General features: G+C 47.3%; 2 protein-coding genes across 3 annotated transcripts in view; both read left to right on the forward strand.

Moving 5' to 3' along the window:
• The window catches only part of ARIH1 (ariadne RBR E3 ubiquitin protein ligase 1), a 50,388-nt gene extending 46,073 nt beyond the window's left edge, over nucleotides 1-4,315 (forward strand). Inside the window, exons 13-15 of the mRNA XM_027657789.1 lie at nucleotides 413-673; nucleotides 1,128-1,240; nucleotides 4,052-4,315. Of these exons, the coding sequence (XP_027513590.1) occupies nucleotides 413-673; nucleotides 1,128-1,240; nucleotides 4,052-4,136 (459 nt within the window). The 3' untranslated portion in view covers nucleotides 4,137-4,315. The remainder of the gene's footprint in view (nucleotides 1-412; nucleotides 674-1,127; nucleotides 1,241-4,051) is intronic.
• Nucleotides 4,316-6,742: 2,427 nt separating this feature from the next.
• Nucleotides 6,743-19,919, forward strand: part of BBS4 (Bardet-Biedl syndrome 4) — a 35,737-nt gene continuing 22,560 nt past the window's right edge. The window contains exons 1-2 of one of the 2 annotated variants that reach the window (XM_027657783.1): nucleotides 6,743-6,807; nucleotides 8,669-8,720. In XM_027657783.1, coding sequence (XP_027513584.1) covers nucleotides 6,784-6,807; nucleotides 8,669-8,720 — 76 coding nt within the window. In that variant the 5' untranslated portion in view covers nucleotides 6,743-6,783. The other variant, XM_027657784.1, reaches the window with a different exon arrangement.

The raw sequence follows: 19,919 nt of genomic DNA on the forward strand, positions 1-19,919 counted from the left end.
GCCCTCTTAACCTGAGCACAGTAATTGTTTAATTAGAATTCTTCATTAGCAAAAAAGAAAAAAAAAAAATCTTCTTCTCACTGTTTGTCATGACTCTGGAAGCATCTGAGTGCTGAGTGGCTGAAACACAAACGTGATCAGGCTTTAGCAGTGTGACTGTAATTACTTCCAAGGTTGGGAGTGAGGATGTCAGAGCTGTGCTAGGAAGTTCCCTGTGCCAGTGAGGCAGGGGCTGGGCTGTCACCTCCAGTGTCAGGGTCAGCGGGGCCGCACGAATTCGTCTGGTGAACGTGAGAGGAAAGGAAGGCCAATGTGCGGGTCAGGAAGAGCCTGGTGAAGGGTTTACTTCTCCTGCAGCCATTACTTTGTTTTAACTATTTGTTTTCTTTCTCCCTAATGGGAATTAACACAGCGATCCCGAGCAGCCCTGCAGAGGTACCTGTTCTACTGCAACCGCTACATGAACCACATGCAGAGCCTGCGCTTCGAGCACAAGCTCTACGCTCAGGTGAAGCAGAAGATGGAGGAGATGCAGCAGCACAACATGTCGTGGATCGAGGTGCAGTTCCTGAAGAAAGCAGTCGACGTCCTCTGCCAGTGTCGTGCCACACTCATGTACACTTACGTCTTTGCCTTCTACCTCAAAAAGAATAATCAGTCCATTATCTTTGAGGTAGGAGAAAATGGGGTTGTCAGGGATTCAGATTGCAAAGCTAAGGAAATAGGGATTTAATGCTTGGAGACCTCTTGGCCCCACTTTTACCAATTTGAGTCTGTGTTAATATTCTCTGGAATAGAATATTGTGTAGGGCTGTCTGCTGGAGGAATCACAGAACCATGAAGCTGTGGCTGCCTCATCCCTGGAAGTGTCCAAGGCCAGGTTGGACAGAGCTTGGAGCAGCCTGGTCTAATGGAAGTTGTCCCTGCCCATGGCAGGGGAGAAGTGAGATGAGCTTTAAGCTCCCTTCCAACACACATTGATTCCTGTGATTCCTGATATCTAATTCCACTTTTTATTTTGGTACTGTTCAGTTGTGCTGAAGAAAAAATATTATATATTTTATATATAAATATATATATATATATATTTACCCCCCCCAAATACTATTTTTCTTTTGTCTTTGCAGAATAACCAAGCAGACTTAGAGAATGCTACAGAGGTGCTTTCTGGGTACCTGGAGCGAGATATATCCCAAGATTCGCTGCAAGACATAAAGCAGAAAGTACAGGATAAGTACAGGTTTGTGTTGGGATACTCCTCTCTCTCAAAGTTGCCTGAGTATTGCCATCCCCTGTGACAGGCAGCGGCCTGAGCACTTGCCACGATACAGTTTTCTCCAGAGTCACATCCCTGGGAAGCTGTTTGCTGTTGGCCTTGTGCCATCTGTTGGGATCAGCAACCAGTCCCTGGGCATCTGGGAGCAGCAGCAGCGGCGGGAGCCTGCCCAGCCCCTGGATCCTCATGGAGAGGCCTCACACAGAGGCTGGCAGTGTGTTTTTGTGCCCCTGCTGGGACCAGCTCCCGGGGGAGGTGACAGCCTGGGGAGAGGCTCCCAGCTCTGCCTTCCATCTGCTCCACAGAGGAGCTGGAAGATCCAACCCCGGAATGGAAAAAATCCTGTGACCAGAAGCAATGGCTGTTCGTGCACTGCTGTTCCTGCACAGAAGGAGCATGTGGGAATGGCCAGGACCAGGGTGGGACTGCACAGCGAGGGCCAAAGAACAAGGAGTGACTTTGTTGTTCCAAGCTGCCAGCTTTGGCCTGGGATGAGTTGCCAGCAGGGAGCAATCAGCTCTTTTAATCATCTGCAGGGTCCGTTTGTGCAAAATGGTGTAGGAGAGCTGTCCCTAAGGAAGAGGGAGGGAGTAGCCTGTCCAGCTGAGGAGGGGAGCAGGGGACTGGGGGCCAGGTGACACAGATGCCAGGGCTTTGTGCAGTCCCTGGGGAATCACTTCTGCACAGTGGAAAAGTACAAAGCTGAAAATGCGGATGAGTCACAGGATTATGGCTTTCATTTCTGAGGCATTTTGCCAAAGTCACTGAATTTGTTATGCCTGGCTTAGGGGGAAGAAAAAATCCAAAGTAGGGTGAGTCGTGGTGACTAATGGACTGTGGGGAGTGGAAGGAGCTGTTAAGCTTTGGTGGGCCTGTGGCCCATCCTGCCCGAGTCATCCAGCCCCAGCTGTGCTGCCAAAGACTTACCTGACCTCCTCTTTGGAGACATTTCGTAATTTACCCTTTAAGGCCACCATTCAGTTGGCATTTCAGATCAAGCTGCTTGTTCACTTCAGTCCTCTGAACCTGGATGCTCTTCTAGGGATGAAATTAAAACCTAATATAGCCTAGAAACAGTATCCCAAACCTGCTTTCACATTTCTGGGAAGAAAATATTCATCTGTCAAGCCTGTGCAGATCCCTCATTAACTAGTTCAGTCATGTCTTAATCATGTCCTGCATGGTGTTCTTTGATGCAAGACTGGGAGCAGGATGTCATCGAGGTGGGTTTAAAGAGCCCTGGGAAGCTGCAGGAACTGCCCAGTGGGCTGGTTTGGTTTCAGCTGTTTGGATCTCTTTGCTTGCAAAGACATTTCTAGAAAACAGGATTAATACCCCTCCCTCCCCCCAGCAGGAAAATAACTAAAGTTGGGAAGGCAGAAATTGTGTGTGTTTGCCATCACATGCTCCCGAAAATCAATGGGACTTTGTATACGAGGGTTTATGTTGCAACAGCTGACAGCAGTGAGGAAAGCCAGGACTGGTGTATTGGGATAAATCTGTCAATGTGAGCAGATACTGAGTGGTAGGTGAGGAATTCCTACCAGGTGTTAGCCTGTGTGTGATCAGGGATAGCTCCCTGCTGGGAGATTCCTCCTGAGGGATGTGTGACCACTGCTGAGCAATCCAGGTTCCCAGCAGCCAGAGCCCCTCGGGCACCATCCTGACCCAGGAACCTGCCTGGAAACTGAACCACACAATTCCCAGCAGGAACTGGTAACTGGTCACTTGGCTCCTGGGTTCCAGTTTCTCTCCTCAGAGCCTGGGTGCTGCCAGACCAGCCCCACAGCTGCCCTTGGGGCCTTGGGAACTCTCACTGAGACTTGGTGTGTCCCCCACATTCCTAAAGGTGCTGCGGACTTTGGGGTTGCTGCTGGAGGAGGTTGAATCCAGAAACACCTGCTACTTATTTAGAATTAACTCTTGGAACCTGAACTCTTTAAATGTTTCTCTGCTTTTTATCTTTTTAGTTGGCTGTGACATCCTTTGCTATGTTCTCTGATACCCCTTTTCCTCAGTGTCAGTGATCCTGGTAGGACTGGGTCAGACTCTGGGATCAGTTTTATGTGCAGCTTTGTTTCAGTGGTTGTAGGTGGGAAGACCCTGAGGGTGTGGTGTCCATCTGAGAGCCAGGTGTAGGGATGTGAGGTGAACCCTCCAGGAAGACCAGTAACCCTTTGGACTGCTTCCATCTCCACTGGGAAATAAAACTGTGTCAGCATTCCTGAGGTTTTCATCATGGAGTGGTTTGGATGTAATGGACCTTGAGGACCATCCAGTTGACCCCCCTGCTGTGGGCAGGGACACCTTCCACTAGACCAGGTTCCTCCAAGCCCCATCCAACCTGGCCTTCAGCACTTCCAGACAGTTTTTCCAAGCTAACTCCTGCATTTTTGTTGTCCTGATGGGGCTCAGAGCAGGCACCAGCCCACGTTTGAGGAGAGCTCGTCCCATTCTGTGTGTCCCCACAAACCCCAGCCGCTGCCTCCTTTTCCAGTTATTCCTGGAGGCTTCCCAGCTGTAGGGACTGTGGGGATACTTTTGCCTGGAAAACTCCCAATTTACACACTGGTTTTCCAGTGAGGGACCTGGAGCTGAGTGACTGGAGTAACCAGAGTCTTAATTAGGGCTGTTAACGGGCTGCAAGTACAAAATCCCTCCTCGGGGGAGCTCCTCTTTGGGAAGCGAGGCGTGATGTAGGTTTGGATTTGATGGTCCCAGGGACGCTCCATGATTCCTAACCCGCCTTTTCCACGCTGTCCCCCTTCCCTGCAGATACTGCGAGAGCCGACGGAGGGTTTTGTTGCAGCACGTGCATGAAGGCTACGAGAAGGACCTGTGGGAGTACATCGAGGACTGAGCCCGGCCCTGCAGGAACGAACTCTGAACCCTTTCCCATCTTAGAGTGCTCATGCAATTCCAATAAAACCCACCCAGGGCGCTGCTCCGCCTCTTACACCGCTGGTCTGTAGTACCGGGATTCTGTTTTGTTAACAGAAAAATTAAGTAAATTATATTGTAATAAAAAAAAAAAAGGTAGATAAACCATTGTACAACAGTATTCTAGGCGGCCAAGAGTGTGACAGACGCACTAAAAACCCTCCAACTTTAACTTGTAACGTAGCTTCATCCTCCAAGCCGACTCCTTTTTCTTTTCTCTCTTTCTTTTCCTGTGTGTAGTACAGATGAAATTTAAACCAGTTTCTTGACACTGCTTTTCATGTCCAAACCAGCCATTTTGATGGACTTTGGTAAGGGGGGGGTGGCTCTCCCGCCCCCCTCCTCCTCTCTGCCACCCAAGTACACGGATGAATGTGGATTATTGGCTCGTCGTAAAGAGGATTTTTGGGAAGGGGAGGAGGGGGGTACACAGCAAGGAAAAAAAAACAAACAACCTTTGTATATGAATTTTAAAACAAAAAGAGGACAACACAGTATTTTTCAAAGTTGTATATAGCGCATATGCATGGACAAAGAGCAAGCGTGGCACGTGTTTGCATAATGTTTAATTACAAAAAAATATTTATTCTTTAAAAATCTTCAAGATTATGTCTATTTGCTGTGCATTTTCTTTCAGTTTGATTCTTTTGTTTGGTTTTGTTCTTTTTTTTTTTTTCCCTGGGCTGGGGGTGGGGGAAGCGTGTGCTGGTGTAGTGAATATATCTATATATATTTTATTTTATTTTTTTTTTGGAAGGCTTTTACCAGAGCAGTTGGGTTTCTCCTCTTATCCTGCAGTTCCTTTCTGTCCAGGGCCTCCCCCCGGGCCTGTGTGTGTATCCATTGCTGGCGACGGACGCGGCCCCTCGCAGCTCCTGGAGCTCTGGGTCAGGATGCTTTGCCTTTTTTCTTGTTTTATTTTCGGCCCCCGGATCTTTTCCTGCCCAAATCCAACTCTCCGTTCCCACCTGTGCACGCAGGACACGTGCTCTGAACCCAGAGGAGGGGTGTGTGTGTGTGTGTGTTTAGAGGTTTATTTTGGATCCCGAGGCAGGACAAGGAGGGGTGTTTGGCACCACTTCTCCAAAGACTTCCGGCGAGATTTCGGCTGTGGATCTCCTCTCCCTCCCCCTTTCATCTGTCAAATGGACCCTTCCTTGCTGTTTTAATTTTCACTTACATTATAACGAGTCGTAACATTGAAAAGGAAACCTGATGGAATTGTCTTTGTGTTTGTTTTGGGCTCACTCACTGGGCGTCCTGTCCTGGCAACTATTTAACACTCCATCTAGTGCAGTAGAAGCTGAAATCAGCGGAGTATTTTTCAATTAAAAGGGGAAAGAACTAATGAGTTTAGCTACTGAGTCCATTTTTATGATTTCTGTAACAAGAGCTATGTTAAAGTAAACAATTGGTGGTGGTTTTATTAAATTTACTCCTGTATAGGAATTCCTCCTGTGGTATTTTTCGCCAGGCAAGTGTCCTCCCAACCTTCTGCCTCTCTGCAGCATCCAGGGGGATCAAAGGTGTGAAGGGGTCAAATAAAAAAGGCAGGGCTAGAACATGGAATGCTGCTTCCAGCTGGCACCAGAGTCACACTGGCTCCCTCACCAATGCTACTGATGTTCCAGGGATGTAGTTTTATCCCTTTGTACCTGCTTTTCCCTTTATTTGACCTGCAAGTCAGATGTGAGGGACTGCAGCTGCTTTCCCTGTGCTTTTCCTGATGGTGCTGGAGGGGTGGGATGGCACGGGCTTCCCAGTGGGAATTCTGCATTCCTGTGTTAAAACACACGGTGGGCTGGGCAGGTGGAAGAACACAAGTGCTGGGTTTCCACAAAAGGAACACACCGAGGATGTGGGCACTGCAACCCAAAGGAAACCTGGGCTGTGGCGTCCTCAATCCTCGTGGCTGTTGGAAAACCTTGATAATGGTAATTAACTCCCTGTTCTGTGGGAGGACCTGCTGCAAGCCAAAGGAACCTGGGCTGTGGTGTCTTGAATCCCGATGGCGGTTGGCAAACCTTAAGATAACGGTAATTCCCAAAGGAAACCTGATCTGTGGCATCCTCGACCTTGATGGCAAACCTAAAGCTAATGGTAATTAACACCCTGTTCTGTGGGAGAACCTGCTGCCGTTCCTCTCCTCCGGGTTCCAGTTGCTCCCAGGTGAATTACCTGGCTATGAGGGCGCCATCCCCCCGGACGCTGTGGGAATATAAAGGAGAATAAACAAAAGCCCTCACGCAAAGGTCCCTCCCTGCTGCTGCACTGTGGGGTTGGGCGAACGGGGCCGCGGCCCCGCAGCACTTGCCAGGCCGTCTCTCCTCACTGGCGGCCTGGCCGCCCACTCGCCTCGCGGGGTTCCCAATAAAACCCTCCAATAAAGGGACATTGTATCATTTCTGTGTTTTCTCGGGTGTTTTTCACGTCAAAGGGGACGCGGGGGGGGGGGGGGACACCCGAGGTCCTCTCGCCTTCCCGCCGCCTTCCCGCCCTGCCCCGGGCGCCATGGCCGCCCCGGAAGTGGCGGGCGGTCGCCATGGCAACCCCGGCCCGCCGCGGCCATGGCGGAACCGCCGGACGCCTCGGTGAGGGGCGAGAGTCCGCCGGGTTACGGGGGGCGAGAGGGGACCGGCGGGTCTGGGGGCGAGCGGAGGTGGAGGGAGGTGAGGGGCGGCGGCGGCGGGAGGTGTTTTAAGCGGTTAAGAGGGGTTAAGGTTAAAAGCGAGTTTTTAATCTTTGCACACTTGGTATGAAAAACATGAGGGAAATTCAGCCTATTTTGAAGTAATTAATATAAATAATCGGTTAGCAGGTGATGGAGCGTGTCAGCGAAGGGTAGTGGAGCTGGGGAAGGGGCTGGAGCACCAGGAGCGGCGGCTGAGGGAGCTCAGCTGGAGAAGAGAAACTCCAGGGAGACCTTAGAACCCTTTTCCAGGGCCTAAAGGGGCTTCAGGAGAGCTGGAGAGGGACCTGGGACAAGGGCCTGGAGGGACAGGACAATAGGGAATGGCTTCCCACTGCCAGAGGGCAGGGTTAGATGGGATATTGGGAAGGAATTGTTGGGTGTGAGGGTGGTGGGGCCCTGGCCCAGGTTGTCCAGAGAAGCTGTGGTTGCCCCATCCCTGCAAGTGTCCAAGGCCAGGTGGGACGGGGCTTGGAGCAACCTGGGATAGTGGAAGGTGTCCCTGCCCATGGCAGGGGAGTGTGGCTTGATCACCTCTAAGGTGTCTTCTAACCCAAACCACTCAACGATTTTCTGATTTTTTTTTGTGCTGGAGGGTGGTTGCTGTGAATTCCCCCAGGCCTGGGTTGTTCAGTGTATCTAGAAATGATCTGCACAAAAGCCTGACCAGAAAGTAACTCAGGTGAGGAGGAAATACAAGAAACTGCTGGGAAGTCTCAACAGTGCTGAGTGAGACAACTTAGAATTGGATTGATGGGTGCAGATTAAAAAAAAAGTTTTTAACAGATCAAAAAAATGAGGGGTTTGTGCTGGTTATTGCTGCTGAGGAATGAGTGCTTGGCTTTGTGGAATTGTGTGAAAATATCCACTCAGCTTTTCACAATCAGCAAAATGAATAAAATTTTAGAAACTAGTAAGAAACAGGAAAAAGTAAACAGTAATAAAAAAAAGGAAGAGCCTTTCTTAGGTTATTTTACATGTCTCAGGTACTGTACTCAGCATCTCTGATCCTCCCCATCTCCAGTAAAGAATGATGCAATTAGAAAATGTTCCCAAAACATTGCAAGGAGCAAGGATTGACTGAGTCTGTGCTTTAAAAGATTGTTAGTTAAGGAGAGGGGAGGAGACACAGGTGTATGAAATCCTGTGTTGTCTCTGGGGAAGAGTAGTGAGGAGTGTTTCTTCCCCAGATATTGAAGTAAACAATAAAAGTGCTTCCCTGTGTAATCCTGTTTCTCTTCTGGGAAGGCTTGATTTTTGATGCAAAGTAAGAAAATGGTAAAAAGTGCATTTATCTTCCATGGCCTGAGAGCTCTGGGCAGTATTTGCAGGTCGAGGTTTGCTGCCCTCACCCCCTGCGGGCCCGGGGGGTTCCCCAGGAACAGCTCTGCTCTAATTACCTTCATAAATATTTTATAATAAATGGGGTTTTTTTTACTTATTTTCTGTGTGAGCTCTAATTAGCATCCTAAATGCTTGGGTATTGCTCTTTTGCAAGGTAATGCTGCCTTTCCAGGATGCTGATGGACAGCAGTGAACCCACGGAAGGGGAACGAGCTGCACAGTGAGGGGGTCGATTTAATCTACCCACGGAACAGAACTCTCGGCCTTGCTTGGCAGGGCAGAGTTTGTCCAGCAGCAATGCTGCTATTTTTATGCTCTCTTTTGGGATTTGCCAGTTGTCCTTTCTGATTATTTTCTGGAGCAGAGCTGCAGGAAGCCTTGCCTGGTGTATTTAGTGCTCCTGTTTTCTGTCTTTCCAGGTTCCTTCGTTGCCGGCGGCTACAGAGGCTCCGAAACCCCGGCCCAAGAAAGGTTTGTTTGAAGATATGATTGTGTTTCTTGGGCAGGTTGGTTTTAAGATTTCTTTTGCAGTGTGTGCAGCTGTCTAGGAGGAAATAAATGTCCTCTGGGAAAAGAGGAGACTGTCTAGACTGCAGTTTGCTGAATACCAATATTTTCCTAGGGTCTCTGTGAGCTCAGTGCTGTTCCTGGCTGACTTAGTGCACCCACAGCCTGCATCATGTTTGCTTATAATCTGTGAGACTGTTTTTTTTATTGTGTACTTACTTGTTGGGCTGCTAATGAGTTTGATCCTCATTTATCTTCTCAAATAACAACAGGGGTTTGTTGAGTTTGGGTTCTTCGGGATGGTGTCTTGCTGTGGAAATGATCTTAGGAAGCTGACATTGTGTCCTTTTGGGTGTTTTATGTCACATTTTCCAAGATTTGAAGTGGTGACTGGGTTTAATTATTCTCTGTTTGCTTTTGTTTGTTGATACTGGTTTTTTTTTCATGTTAAAAACGAGTTAATCGGTTTGAAATCCTGATTGAATCTGAACTGGAACAGGAACAATGTCAGCTATTGGTTCAAAAGACTTGACCAAATCCTGCTGTTTTGTGAGGGACCTGGTAAATCCTGCAGCACAGTTTGGTGTTGGAGCCCCTCCTTTCCCCCCTTCCCTTGTTCCTGTGACGTGACTTGTCCCGGTGCACACGAGGAGTGTTTCCTTCCCTGTGGTGGCTCTGAGCTCTGCTCCCCTTCCCTGCACACACCTGGGCCCTGCAGAGCCTCTGTGCCTACCTAAGCTGAGCTTTGGGCTGCTTTTTAATTCATTTTGCTTTCTCAAGTGTCCAGAGGGCCCCATCAGTTCACATTATAATTAAGAGTATATGCTCCCAGTGCCAGCCAGAAGCTCCCTTTTCCATTCCAGCCATCCCATTCAGGAAAGCTCAGTCAGGGAGCTCAGTCCTTTGCCCTGATGTGCCTGTCAGAGCACACTCTGGGAGGAAATCTTCCCTATTCCTTGGGATGCAGAGTGCTGTGGGATAATGCTGGCATCAAAAAGGAGCTTGTTTGGCAACTGGGCACTACATTGACATTTCTGCCTAAAGATGGAGTTCTTCCTCTTGCACGTAGGCCCTGGGAAGCTGGAAAAGCCACTTTGCTTTTGTTTTGGGGAGCTCAGGTTCCCTGAATTCCTGGCAGCAGAATTCCAGCCCTTGAGCAGAGTGTGGCTGTCCTGGAGACAAGGCTTGAGGTCTCAGCCCAGGCCCCTTTGGTACATTGCCCAGGGCTGCTTCAGGTGTGCATGCAAGTAAAAATAACCCCCAAAGTTATTTTATCTTGGCTATCAAGTCCTTTAGAGCAAGGATTGCTCTGGAATTACTCTAAATTGGTCACTTTGAACCAGTTATTATGAGGCTGTTTGGCTTCTGAGGGAGATGGTTCATCTCCGTCCTTTTCTGTGCAGGTGATGGTTCTGATCTCACCCTCCATATCCCCCACCTTGTTCTGCCTCATGCAAGTCCCATCTATTTGTGTCTGTGGATCTCCCTTTTGTGCTGACACAACTCTTGGCTCCAAGGAATCTGGAGTGACTTACAAAAGTCATCCAGCCTGTGACTTTTGTAATTCTCTTTTCTGTCTCTTCAGGTAAATTGAGGCATCTCCAGTGCCTGGCACACCTCAGGCTGCTCCCACTGAAACACCTTGGAAGCCTCTGGGCTTTGCCTTTTAATATTTGACTTCAGTGCAGCAAGGAAAGCTGATTTGAGCTGCCTGATGGTTAATCTCTGGGAAATGAGGGCAGCAAAAAGATTTGTACTAGGAGTGATGTAACAGTGTCCTCTGTGTGCGTGGGTGAGGGGCTGGGGGCATGGAAGAGAGGAGGAGGGAGAGCCAGGGAATGTTGTATATGTTTTTGTGGAATTTGGCAGGAAAGAATAGCAGCTTTTTTTCCCATGACAGTGGGGTTTTTTTTAATAGGATTCTCCTAGAACATCTTAATTAAATATCTCATCCTATTTTAGTTTGGCTGAGGAGAATTATGGTGAACTTTAAGGAGCCAGGCTACATCAGTGCTGTTTGAACAGCAGAGTGCTGCTAAGCTTATTTTAAACTGACATTTTTAAACACTGAATGGCCACTTTCTGTTGTAACAATTTGCCTTGTTGTGTTTGCTTTGTGTTTTCAAGCAGGATAAAGCTCCAGTATCAATGTCTTCTGGACCCAACATTAATGCAAACAGGTCTGAAATGCAGAGAGCACGTGGTATAACTTGGTTGGCTGTGAGCAGTTTGGTGTGGGTGACATTTGTGCCCAAATGGGGCAATAACTCTGGCTGGGGTTGCACACAGAGGTGGCAGAGTGTGACCAAGTCATGGCTGAAGCCCTGTTTTAACCATCACGCTGCTGCACTCAGCTTGCCTGTGTCTGTATGGGGTAGGAGTGAGGTATTAAATGTGTGTTTCTGAGAATGGGATCTCAAAGTCGTCAGAAATAACTGGAATGACAAAATACACGCGTGGGTTTTGTTGCTTTAGCCAGAAAACCACATTTTCACCGATGCAGGTGAGAATATGTTGAATATTGTTGAACCTGAGTGGAGCAGCTTCCCCTCACTGTTCCTTGCTTTCCTCCTGTGATCCTGCCCGTGAGCCAGGAAAAGATGGAAACCTGGAGCCAGCGTTTAACAACCTATTTTTATAACTCCTAAAACAATAACTTCGAGCTGGGAGGCAGAATTCGCTCGTGAAGTGGCTGAACCGTCGTGTGGCTGCTGGGCTGTGAAAGCCCAAAAGGTTGGGATTTGGGAGTGTCTGGCTTGCAGGCAGGTCAGCCCAGAGGGAAGAGTATGAGTGTTCAGAGAGGCTGAAGGAGATCTAAAGGTTCTGGAGCAGCCTGTGGGAGGTGCTGTGCACAGCAGCCGGGTTTGGGATCTCTCCTCCCACACTCTGAATTAATGGGACCGGTGCTGCCCCCTCAGAGCCTCCTGTGGTGACAGGCATTGCTCAGCAGGGTGACACAGGAGCAGCAAACCCCATTCATTAGTTTGTCCTTTCCTCCCCACGGGGAGAGCTGCTCCCAAAATCAATTCCCTTTGTTGCTCCATCAACATCCATAACCCTGCCTGCGTTGATATTTTGTCCCGAGGCAACTGAGGGGAATAAAGGGAGCTCTGTTCCTTGGAGCGATCTGGAGTTAATGTCAGCCTGCTGGGATGGGCTTTTCATCTCCCTCCTGCATTTTAAATCAATCAGATATTTTCCTAAATGCTTTGCTGGTTTGGAATTGAGATAGGCTGTCTTCCATCTTTCCACTTTCCTTTTCCCACCCAGGCAAATCAAGTTGTTTTATAGGAGCAGAGAAACACTTTGACCAGCTTGTATTGTTGATTTTTATGGAGCATTACTTGAATTTATTTCCCTTAATCACTGAAAAACATATTGAGAAAGTAAGTTCTGAGTTCATGTTTGCCTCGTAACAGTTCAGAGGTTAATGGAACCATTTTAAATTCATTTGGATTTCCACATGAAGGTGAGACCTCAGATTTTGTGAGCTGCAGTGACGGTGTTTTAATGACAAGGTAGAATCCTACATATGTACACACTATAATAAATACACTGAAGCAAAATGGAATTCACTTGAATCACTGGGAAGAACTTGGGATAGAAATCCATTAGGCTGTGAAGAAGGAGAATTCTGAATTGTCACCAACCACCTCCACATTTACCCAAGGAAGGGTCAGGTAGATAATTTTCAAAGTGAAAATCCTATAAAAGTATTAGCAGGGATTAAGTGTTCTCCCAGGCCTGGGCATTGGGATATTTTTTTGGATGCTCTGTAGGTATGTTTTTTTCTAGGGTTTGAAGCAAGGAATTAACTGTGACCTTTGGCAAAGCGCTTTGGCTTTTGTTTCTTTCCATTTATCAACCACAAGCTTGGCCTAATATCCAGTGACAGGCTTTGGATGCTGCAGGCTTTCTGTTAACAAAACATTTGGAGGCATTAAGTGAAAAATGAAAAATACCCTGGAAATGGATACATTGCAATGCACTGCTTGGCCTGTTCGAGTAGTGAGGGGTGTGGGCTCCTCCTTGAAGCCAAGGGGAGTCAGTGGGTTCCAGTAAAAACCAGTTGCCTGTTTGCTGGGCAGTAAAGCTCCCTTTGGTGGGTAGTGACTCGGTGATGATAAACAATCCCAAAGCGTGGCTCTTGGATAAGAAACAACATTCAGATCATGCAGAAGTTGATAAGTGGCTTTTGATGAGTAGCTCCTGCTCGCCCAGGTGAGCCAGTGGGGATCCCTCCTGCTCCTGCAGATATTTTGAGGGGTTCTGTGAGTGTTTCAGTGGCTGGAGCACCCTGAGCAGCAGGAGCTCTTGACCCCGAGGAGTCGATTCCGTGCACTTGCAGAGCCGATCGCTTCTGAACTCCTGATACATTTTCTTAAATCAATATAAATCCATTCTTTGAGCCAGCTTCAAAGCTGCCTTTGAACTTGTAAGAGTGAAGCTGCCTGAGAACTCCAGATAAAAACAACCTCCTTGAGTTAAATTAATTAATACTTCTAAGTGTGTCAGAAAGAAAGGCCTTGGTGGGAATGTTGTGGTCGGGAGGAGCCAGCACAGCCCCTTATCTGTCCATACCCACTCCTTTCCATTTGGCCACGTGTGAGCCAAGATCTTTTAGCCCATTTGAACCTCCAACCTTGTGGGAAGAAAATGGTTTCTAACTAAGATAGATTAGTTGGTAATTACATCATTGTTTTATGTAAGAGACCTGGGTGTTTCCATCTCTCCGGGTGAGTGGGGAGTAGCTCTGTGTGTGTGTTGCTCAGGATCTGATGCAGCTGTTAGTTTGGAACAGTGAGATTAAAAAAATGGATTAGCATTAAATTGTATAATATCCTTCACTTCATCCTCTTCTCCTCAAAATAACAGCCCAGTAATCCCTGCAGCGCAAAGAACTGGTCATATTTAAGTTGGAATGTGCCAGCACAGCTCTGCCCTCTTGTGTGTGTACATTAATATCTGTGCTGACAGGAGCAGGGAATCCTGTGCAGGCAGCACAGCAGGGAACACTTCAGAGCCAATTTTTAAATCAGGTAAATTAATTTTTTCTGAAGTTTTTTTGGAAGTCCTTGGTGCCAGGCAAGTGTCTTTTGATTTAAAGCCTTCAGCTCCAGGTTGTTGGTGTGCTGCCTACAGATAAAATGGCATCTCCTGGTGTGAATTTAAAAATAATTCTATAGAAATAGTGACAGATTTAGGAAGGGTGGGATTCGTCTTTCTGCACTGAGATCTCTGATGTAGAACAAGGCTCAGCACATCACCTGTGCTCTGTGTTTAGTCAGTGCAAAGCCCACCTGGTACCATTCCCTGACCTCTCCCAGCCACATGTCTCGGGATGAATCCCTCCCCAAGGATGCCTTTTCCTCTCCTTTCCCTTGGCTAAAGCCCAAGGCAAGTCACCATCTTAATTTTCAGCCACTTTAAGGAGATGCATCTCACTCAAGAGTCAGAATTCCTGTTGTCTGTGCAACTGGAATTTGAGCCTCTGAGTCTTTGGTGATATAAATCACCTGTTGGATTTAGCCCAGCTCTCCAACAGGATCCATGGCACAGGAATGATGGCACTTGCTGAACGAGGACCAGCTCACTGAGGGCTTTTTAAATAAAAGATCTCCATTCACTCCTTCCAGGGCCTGTCCCTTTCCCAACCCATGTTTCCAGCTGCAGAAGCCCTGGGATTTAGTCACTATTTTTTAATATTTCTCAACAATTTCATTCCCTGCCTGCCTGTGATTCATTTTCACCAGGCAGAGTGAAAATCCTGGTGTGCTCCTGGGGTTGTGTAATTAAAGACTGTATTGTTAGGACACTCGTGCTGTAGGGCAGAGTGAAGGTGCCCAGGCAAGTGTTCATCCTGGGACAGACATCCCACCTGGAAAACTTCATCCTCAGGCAACAAGGCTGGAAAAACTCAAAAAAATAGGGTCTTGTGGTAGGAAGTGCTGAAGTGTTTGCAAGAGCAGCTTCTATATTTTTTGTGTATCAATATTATAATATTGCTCCACTATCCTATTCTTTGGCAGTGGGTGAGCTGAGGAGAGGTTCTAGGGGTTATTCCCCCTGGAGTGGGAAGCTTCAAAGACTCTTGTGGCTGGATTGTGCTTTTTTAAGAGGAAAAGCTTTTGTTACAAATTCCTTACGTTGCTTTTAGTTCCAATTTCCATGTAAAGTACCTCACGCTGTAGACAGAGAAAGACTAAGCACGGGAATTAAAGCCAAAGGAAGGATTAGACTGGAAATCCCCAAACCACCGTGCTCCTGATGCTGGAATTAATGAGAAGCTGGTTATTTTGGGAATGCCTGCAGCCAGTTTGCAGGGGGAATATCTCCCATCCCAGCGCTGCTGTGGGAGGAGCCAGTGAGGAGCCAGAGGGAGTATCTCGGACCACCTCTGCTGTTTATGAGGCATCTCATTCCAAAGCCCTCTGCGGGGGTGTGCTCTGCCCCCCAAATTTGGGAACTGTGTCAGCAAACAGGCACCTGGAAGGAGCTCAGCCTCTGTCCTGCCTACAGGAGCACAAGGCATCAGGCAGGAAAAATGCTTTAAATGGAGAAGACAAGAGTTAGGATGCCATGCCAGGGTTGGGTCCTTGAGCATCTCCAGGTGCAGTGTCTGCATCCTCAGGGACTTGGGAACTGTCCTGTAGAAGAGCCTAGATTTGGGGGGTTTCCCTATTTTTTGTTTCTCCTCTGCTCAGCACTCGTGCTCAAACCTGGCTTGAGCAAACAGACTTTCACTTTTCATTTTTTAAGCAAAGAAGACCATACCTTGTCAAATTCCTTTATAAAAGACTGTTATTAAATTTCACCCTGGTGTTTGAATCAAATTCTAGACTTGAATCAAGCCTGAATCAAATTTTTGGTGGGGTAATGATCAGGATAATGTACTTGTGCTAATGTGTGTAGGTCTCACCCCTTCCCAAATGGATTCAGGGAGGCAGTGGTGTCTCACCAGCCTTGTGCTGCTAACAGAGATTCCCCAGTATCCAAACTGGTTCTGCCACTGGGAACTTCACTGTGGCACTGGGAGGTCCAGGGGGATCACAAGTGTGCAGTTATTTACAGATCATCCCACTTCACCTGAAGGTTGAACTCGAGCAGCACATGGTAGAAGACAAATAATTGAATAAGTGAATCCTATTAATAAGGCAAATTAACTGAATAATCAGTGTAAGTATTTGTCTTGTAATGAAAACCATTTTTATTTGGAGTAACTCAGAACTTTAAATGTCCTAAAGCAGAAAACCCACTGAAATCTGAGCAAGCAACTCTGAGATTTATGCTGTTTTAAGTGACAAGAGAAAATGCCCTTTTTTCCCTTTGCCCTGGTGTATAAATCAGCTTTAAGATAACAATTTTCCATCTATCCTTGGCTAATTTTCCTGCAGGGGGAGGTGGAGAGTCAGAAATGGTGCTTTTTTTTTGTTGTTGTTGTTTTGTTTTGTTTAAACTGCTGTTTTCCAGCCTGCCTCCAGCTTTCCCTGCGTCCTGGGGAGCTATTAATCCACGGGAGGCAGCTCCCAGGGATGAGTTACTGCCCCTCGCCAGCCCGGGCTGTGTCTGAGGGGTTTTATTAACCCCAGCCCACTGTAAATAACGAGCAACCACCCGGCTTTAGGGGCTTGATTTAAAGGTGTTCCAGCAGCAATTTGCAAACGGGAGAACACAGAGAAAGGGATTAAGCAACCAACAGCTACGGCAGAAGGCTCCTCCTTTTGTTGGTGGTGTTTCCATCCATTTTAAACGTATCTGTGCACACAAATACCTGTGTCCTCACATATATATTCACTCACACACGGTGAGTGAAATGCATCTCCCAGAGCCTCCTCTGGGGGCTGGTTTTGGGGTTGTTTTTCATTATTCCCCAGTTCTGAATACATCACGGCTCCATTTTCAAGGATGGAGCTGGGCGTAGGAAGAGCAACGTGCTTCTTTCCAAGCAAGCTCTGATGTATTTATAATGCCACAGTCTCAGTGAAAGAGTGTGAGGAAGGAAGAGGATTTCTTGTTAAATTTGGCTGTGCTAGGAATTTGTAGGCTGCTCCTCTCACGCCAAGGCAGTCTGTTAGTTTTAAATCTCGATAAAAAGATTGATATTAGAGCTTAAAAATGCTCTCTGTCCGTTTATCATACCTCATTCTGGAAAATACAATTCCCCGGCAGCGCTGAGCTGTTCTGTAGAAGCCATTTGAGCTTGTGCCTTATTATTCTAATGTTGTTTTTGTTGAGAAGATGCTCATCCCCTCCCTGTCCCTGGATTTACTCACGGTACCGTAATTCCCGGCGCTGGCAGCTGGCGAAGCTCGAGGCAAAGAGGAGCCGTGCACAGCTGGGCTCATCCCCCCCATCCAGGTTTCTTTAACATGGATGTGAGAGCACGGAGCTTCATTGTGGGCTGCAACCACAGCTATGCCCTGGGAGTGGAAACGATGGCAACCCTGGCAGTAGTGTCAGCACACATCCACTGGGAGCTGGGCTGGGAATGCGGGATGGGGTGGGGGTCAGTCCGGAGGGAATTCCATGTGCTGCCTCTCAGCTGTGGATGCTGCAGCCACAGGTGGATTGTCTTCCTGCAGTTGGGAGTTTGCTGATAAGCCAACGACCTGAATTACTTGAAAATGGGGAATGAACCTCCAACCCAGTGCAGGTGCTGTGGGTTGGGACAAGCCTTGCCTAATGGTGGGAGCTGATCGCCTCCATCCCTCCTGCCTTAACCACTGCCAAGCTTCCTGCTGGGGCTTCTCTGGAGCAAGATGTAATGGTTCCAAACTGACAGAGGGCAGGTTTGGATTGGATATTAGGAAGAAATTCTTCCCTGTGAGGGTGGAGAGGCCCTGGCCCAGGTTGCCCAGAGAAGCTGTGGCTGCCCCATCCCTGCAAGTGTTGAAGGCCAGGCTGGACAGGGCTTGGAGCAACTTGGGCTGGTGGAAGGTGTCCCTGCCCAGGGCAGGGGGTGGAATGAGATGAGCTTTAAGGTCCCTTCCAGCCCAACCCATTCTGGGATTCTAAGATGGTCTTTACCAGATTCTTCTTTGGTGCAGCTCCCTCAATAGCAAAATGGAGACTTGAGGTGTTGCCTCTGCGTTAGTTAGTTTTGAAAATACCTCTGTACTTAGTGCTGTTTTACAACATGGAATTTTGCATTAGAATTTGGAAAGGGACACTTGAGTCCTTTTAGATAACCCTTCCATGGTACCCACCATGATGGATCCAGACTGTGGCTCGTGAGGCTACTGCAGGATAAAAAAAAATTCAAACACTTATATTTAATTATTTTTCTGAAGCTCTTCTGTCCTCTCCTTGTGCCATATGTTATGTGTGCTTCAGGTTACTGTGGATTTTGGTTGATAACTGGTTCTTTTTTGTGTCTTCTTGATTCTTTTGCCCCTGTGCTGCTCCTCCAGGCTCTTCTTGCTGCTCTTGCTCAGGTTGCTGCAGGTTGGGTTCAAAGCTGGAGTGAACTGGGAGTGAACTGGGACTGAGACCCTTTCCAATAATCTGGAGTAGAAGGAGGGCTGGGCCCTAATCTGATTTTTTTATTATGATGAGACTAAAACATGTTCTTGAGCCCCTTCTCAGTGCTGGTGCTTTAACAATAATTTTTCCCCCACGAAATCTGATAAGAGCCTTCAGTGGATTTTTTTTCTCCCTCCTCTCTTTATGGCAATTTTAAAGCCCTTTTATTAAATCTAAACCCCACTGTTTGATAGTTCATCTCTAAGCTGTAATTACCCAATATGAAGATACAAGCACAAAATAATTTCCTAGGGAGGTTTACACAAAAAGGAATAACTCTCATTATTATTTTTTTCAGTCCTTTGAGAAAATCTATAAGAGGATGAATAAAGGGAAGAGTGATGATAGAGCAGCACAGATACAAACCTGATGATCTCACTCAATTCTGTCGGGGTTTCTGCTCCAGTGGCTCCCTTAAAGGAGCACTGTCAGGAAGAAAAATCACAGTGCTGGAAGTGGCTCCTGCCATCAATCACTGGCCAGCGAGAAGGTGGGGGATCACATGGATTCCCTTTGGAATTCAATCAAAACACACTTCAGAGGTATTTAATCATATATTTGGTGCCTGACTCCCTGGCACAGGACTTTTGTAATCCCACAAAAGAGAGGCCAGAAGACAGTGATGCAAGTTATAAACTCTTTTCGTTGTAGATACCAATTTTTTTGGATTAATTGTGTTTTCCTGCACTGGCACTTGGGCAGATTGATTTACAGAAAATGATGACTTTTTGTTTCTTCACTGCTAGAATGAGCTAAACTACCATTTTCTAACCTGTGTCCCTGCAGTGCCTGGGTTATTGTGAGGGCTCTGCCAGAGGGGACAAAGGAAAGTGTGTCTTCATCCAGCACTGACATAGGAGAAACTCCTGGAGGTCCATGAGTTGAGGAAGGTGTTTTATTCCCTTTCTCTGGAGCCAGAGTCTCAAATAGATAGGGATTTGTATTTCCCTTTTCCTCAGGAAAATGCAGTGACCCGTTGCACTGGGACAGCCCTTCTCAGCAGGCTGGGGCAGCAAACCTGAGGGAGATAAATGCACCAGGAGCAGGTATCCCACTGCTCTGTGGGAAATCAGAAATGCAGATAGGGTGGTTGTGGCTCTGGAAAGGTGTATCAATAATTCCCATTAATTCTTCCTGCATCTCGATAGAGTAAAGAGCCTGGTAATAAACCTTTACTTCCCACAGCCATTTTTTGGGGATCAGATATGTTGCTGGGTCAAATTTAAACAATCAGTATAGACACCTGTTTTGAAAATCATCAGAACTGTTTGCCTGTTTTCAATTTGCTTGTCTTGGGGAGAAAGAAAAGAAAAAAGGAGGTACATATCCCCTTCAGTCAGGTTTGTTGCTGTTTCCAAATGAGTTTTAGGAGCATAAAAACTCCACGTTTTCCCAATTCCACAGGTATCCTCAGCTCACAGTATCACTGGGGGAAGCCAAGCTGGTTTATCTCCACAGCTGTGAACGTTGTTCACTCCTGGGTCTGGTGGTGGGTCTTGATTTCCGTTTTCTCTCCATCCCAGCACTTTTAGGCTGCTCCTTGGATTTTACCCTTTTTTTTTCTTTGCATCCTGATGTTCTGCTCAGCACTCACTCACTCCTTCCCCTCCCTGTTCCCAGTAGGCATTTCTGTGGTGTGGG

Source organism: Corapipo altera, unplaced genomic scaffold (assembly GCF_003945725.1).
Source record: "Corapipo altera isolate COAL_440 unplaced genomic scaffold, ASM394572v1 308, whole genome shotgun sequence".
NCBI classification, from domain to species: domain Eukaryota; kingdom Metazoa; phylum Chordata; class Aves; order Passeriformes; family Pipridae; genus Corapipo; species Corapipo altera.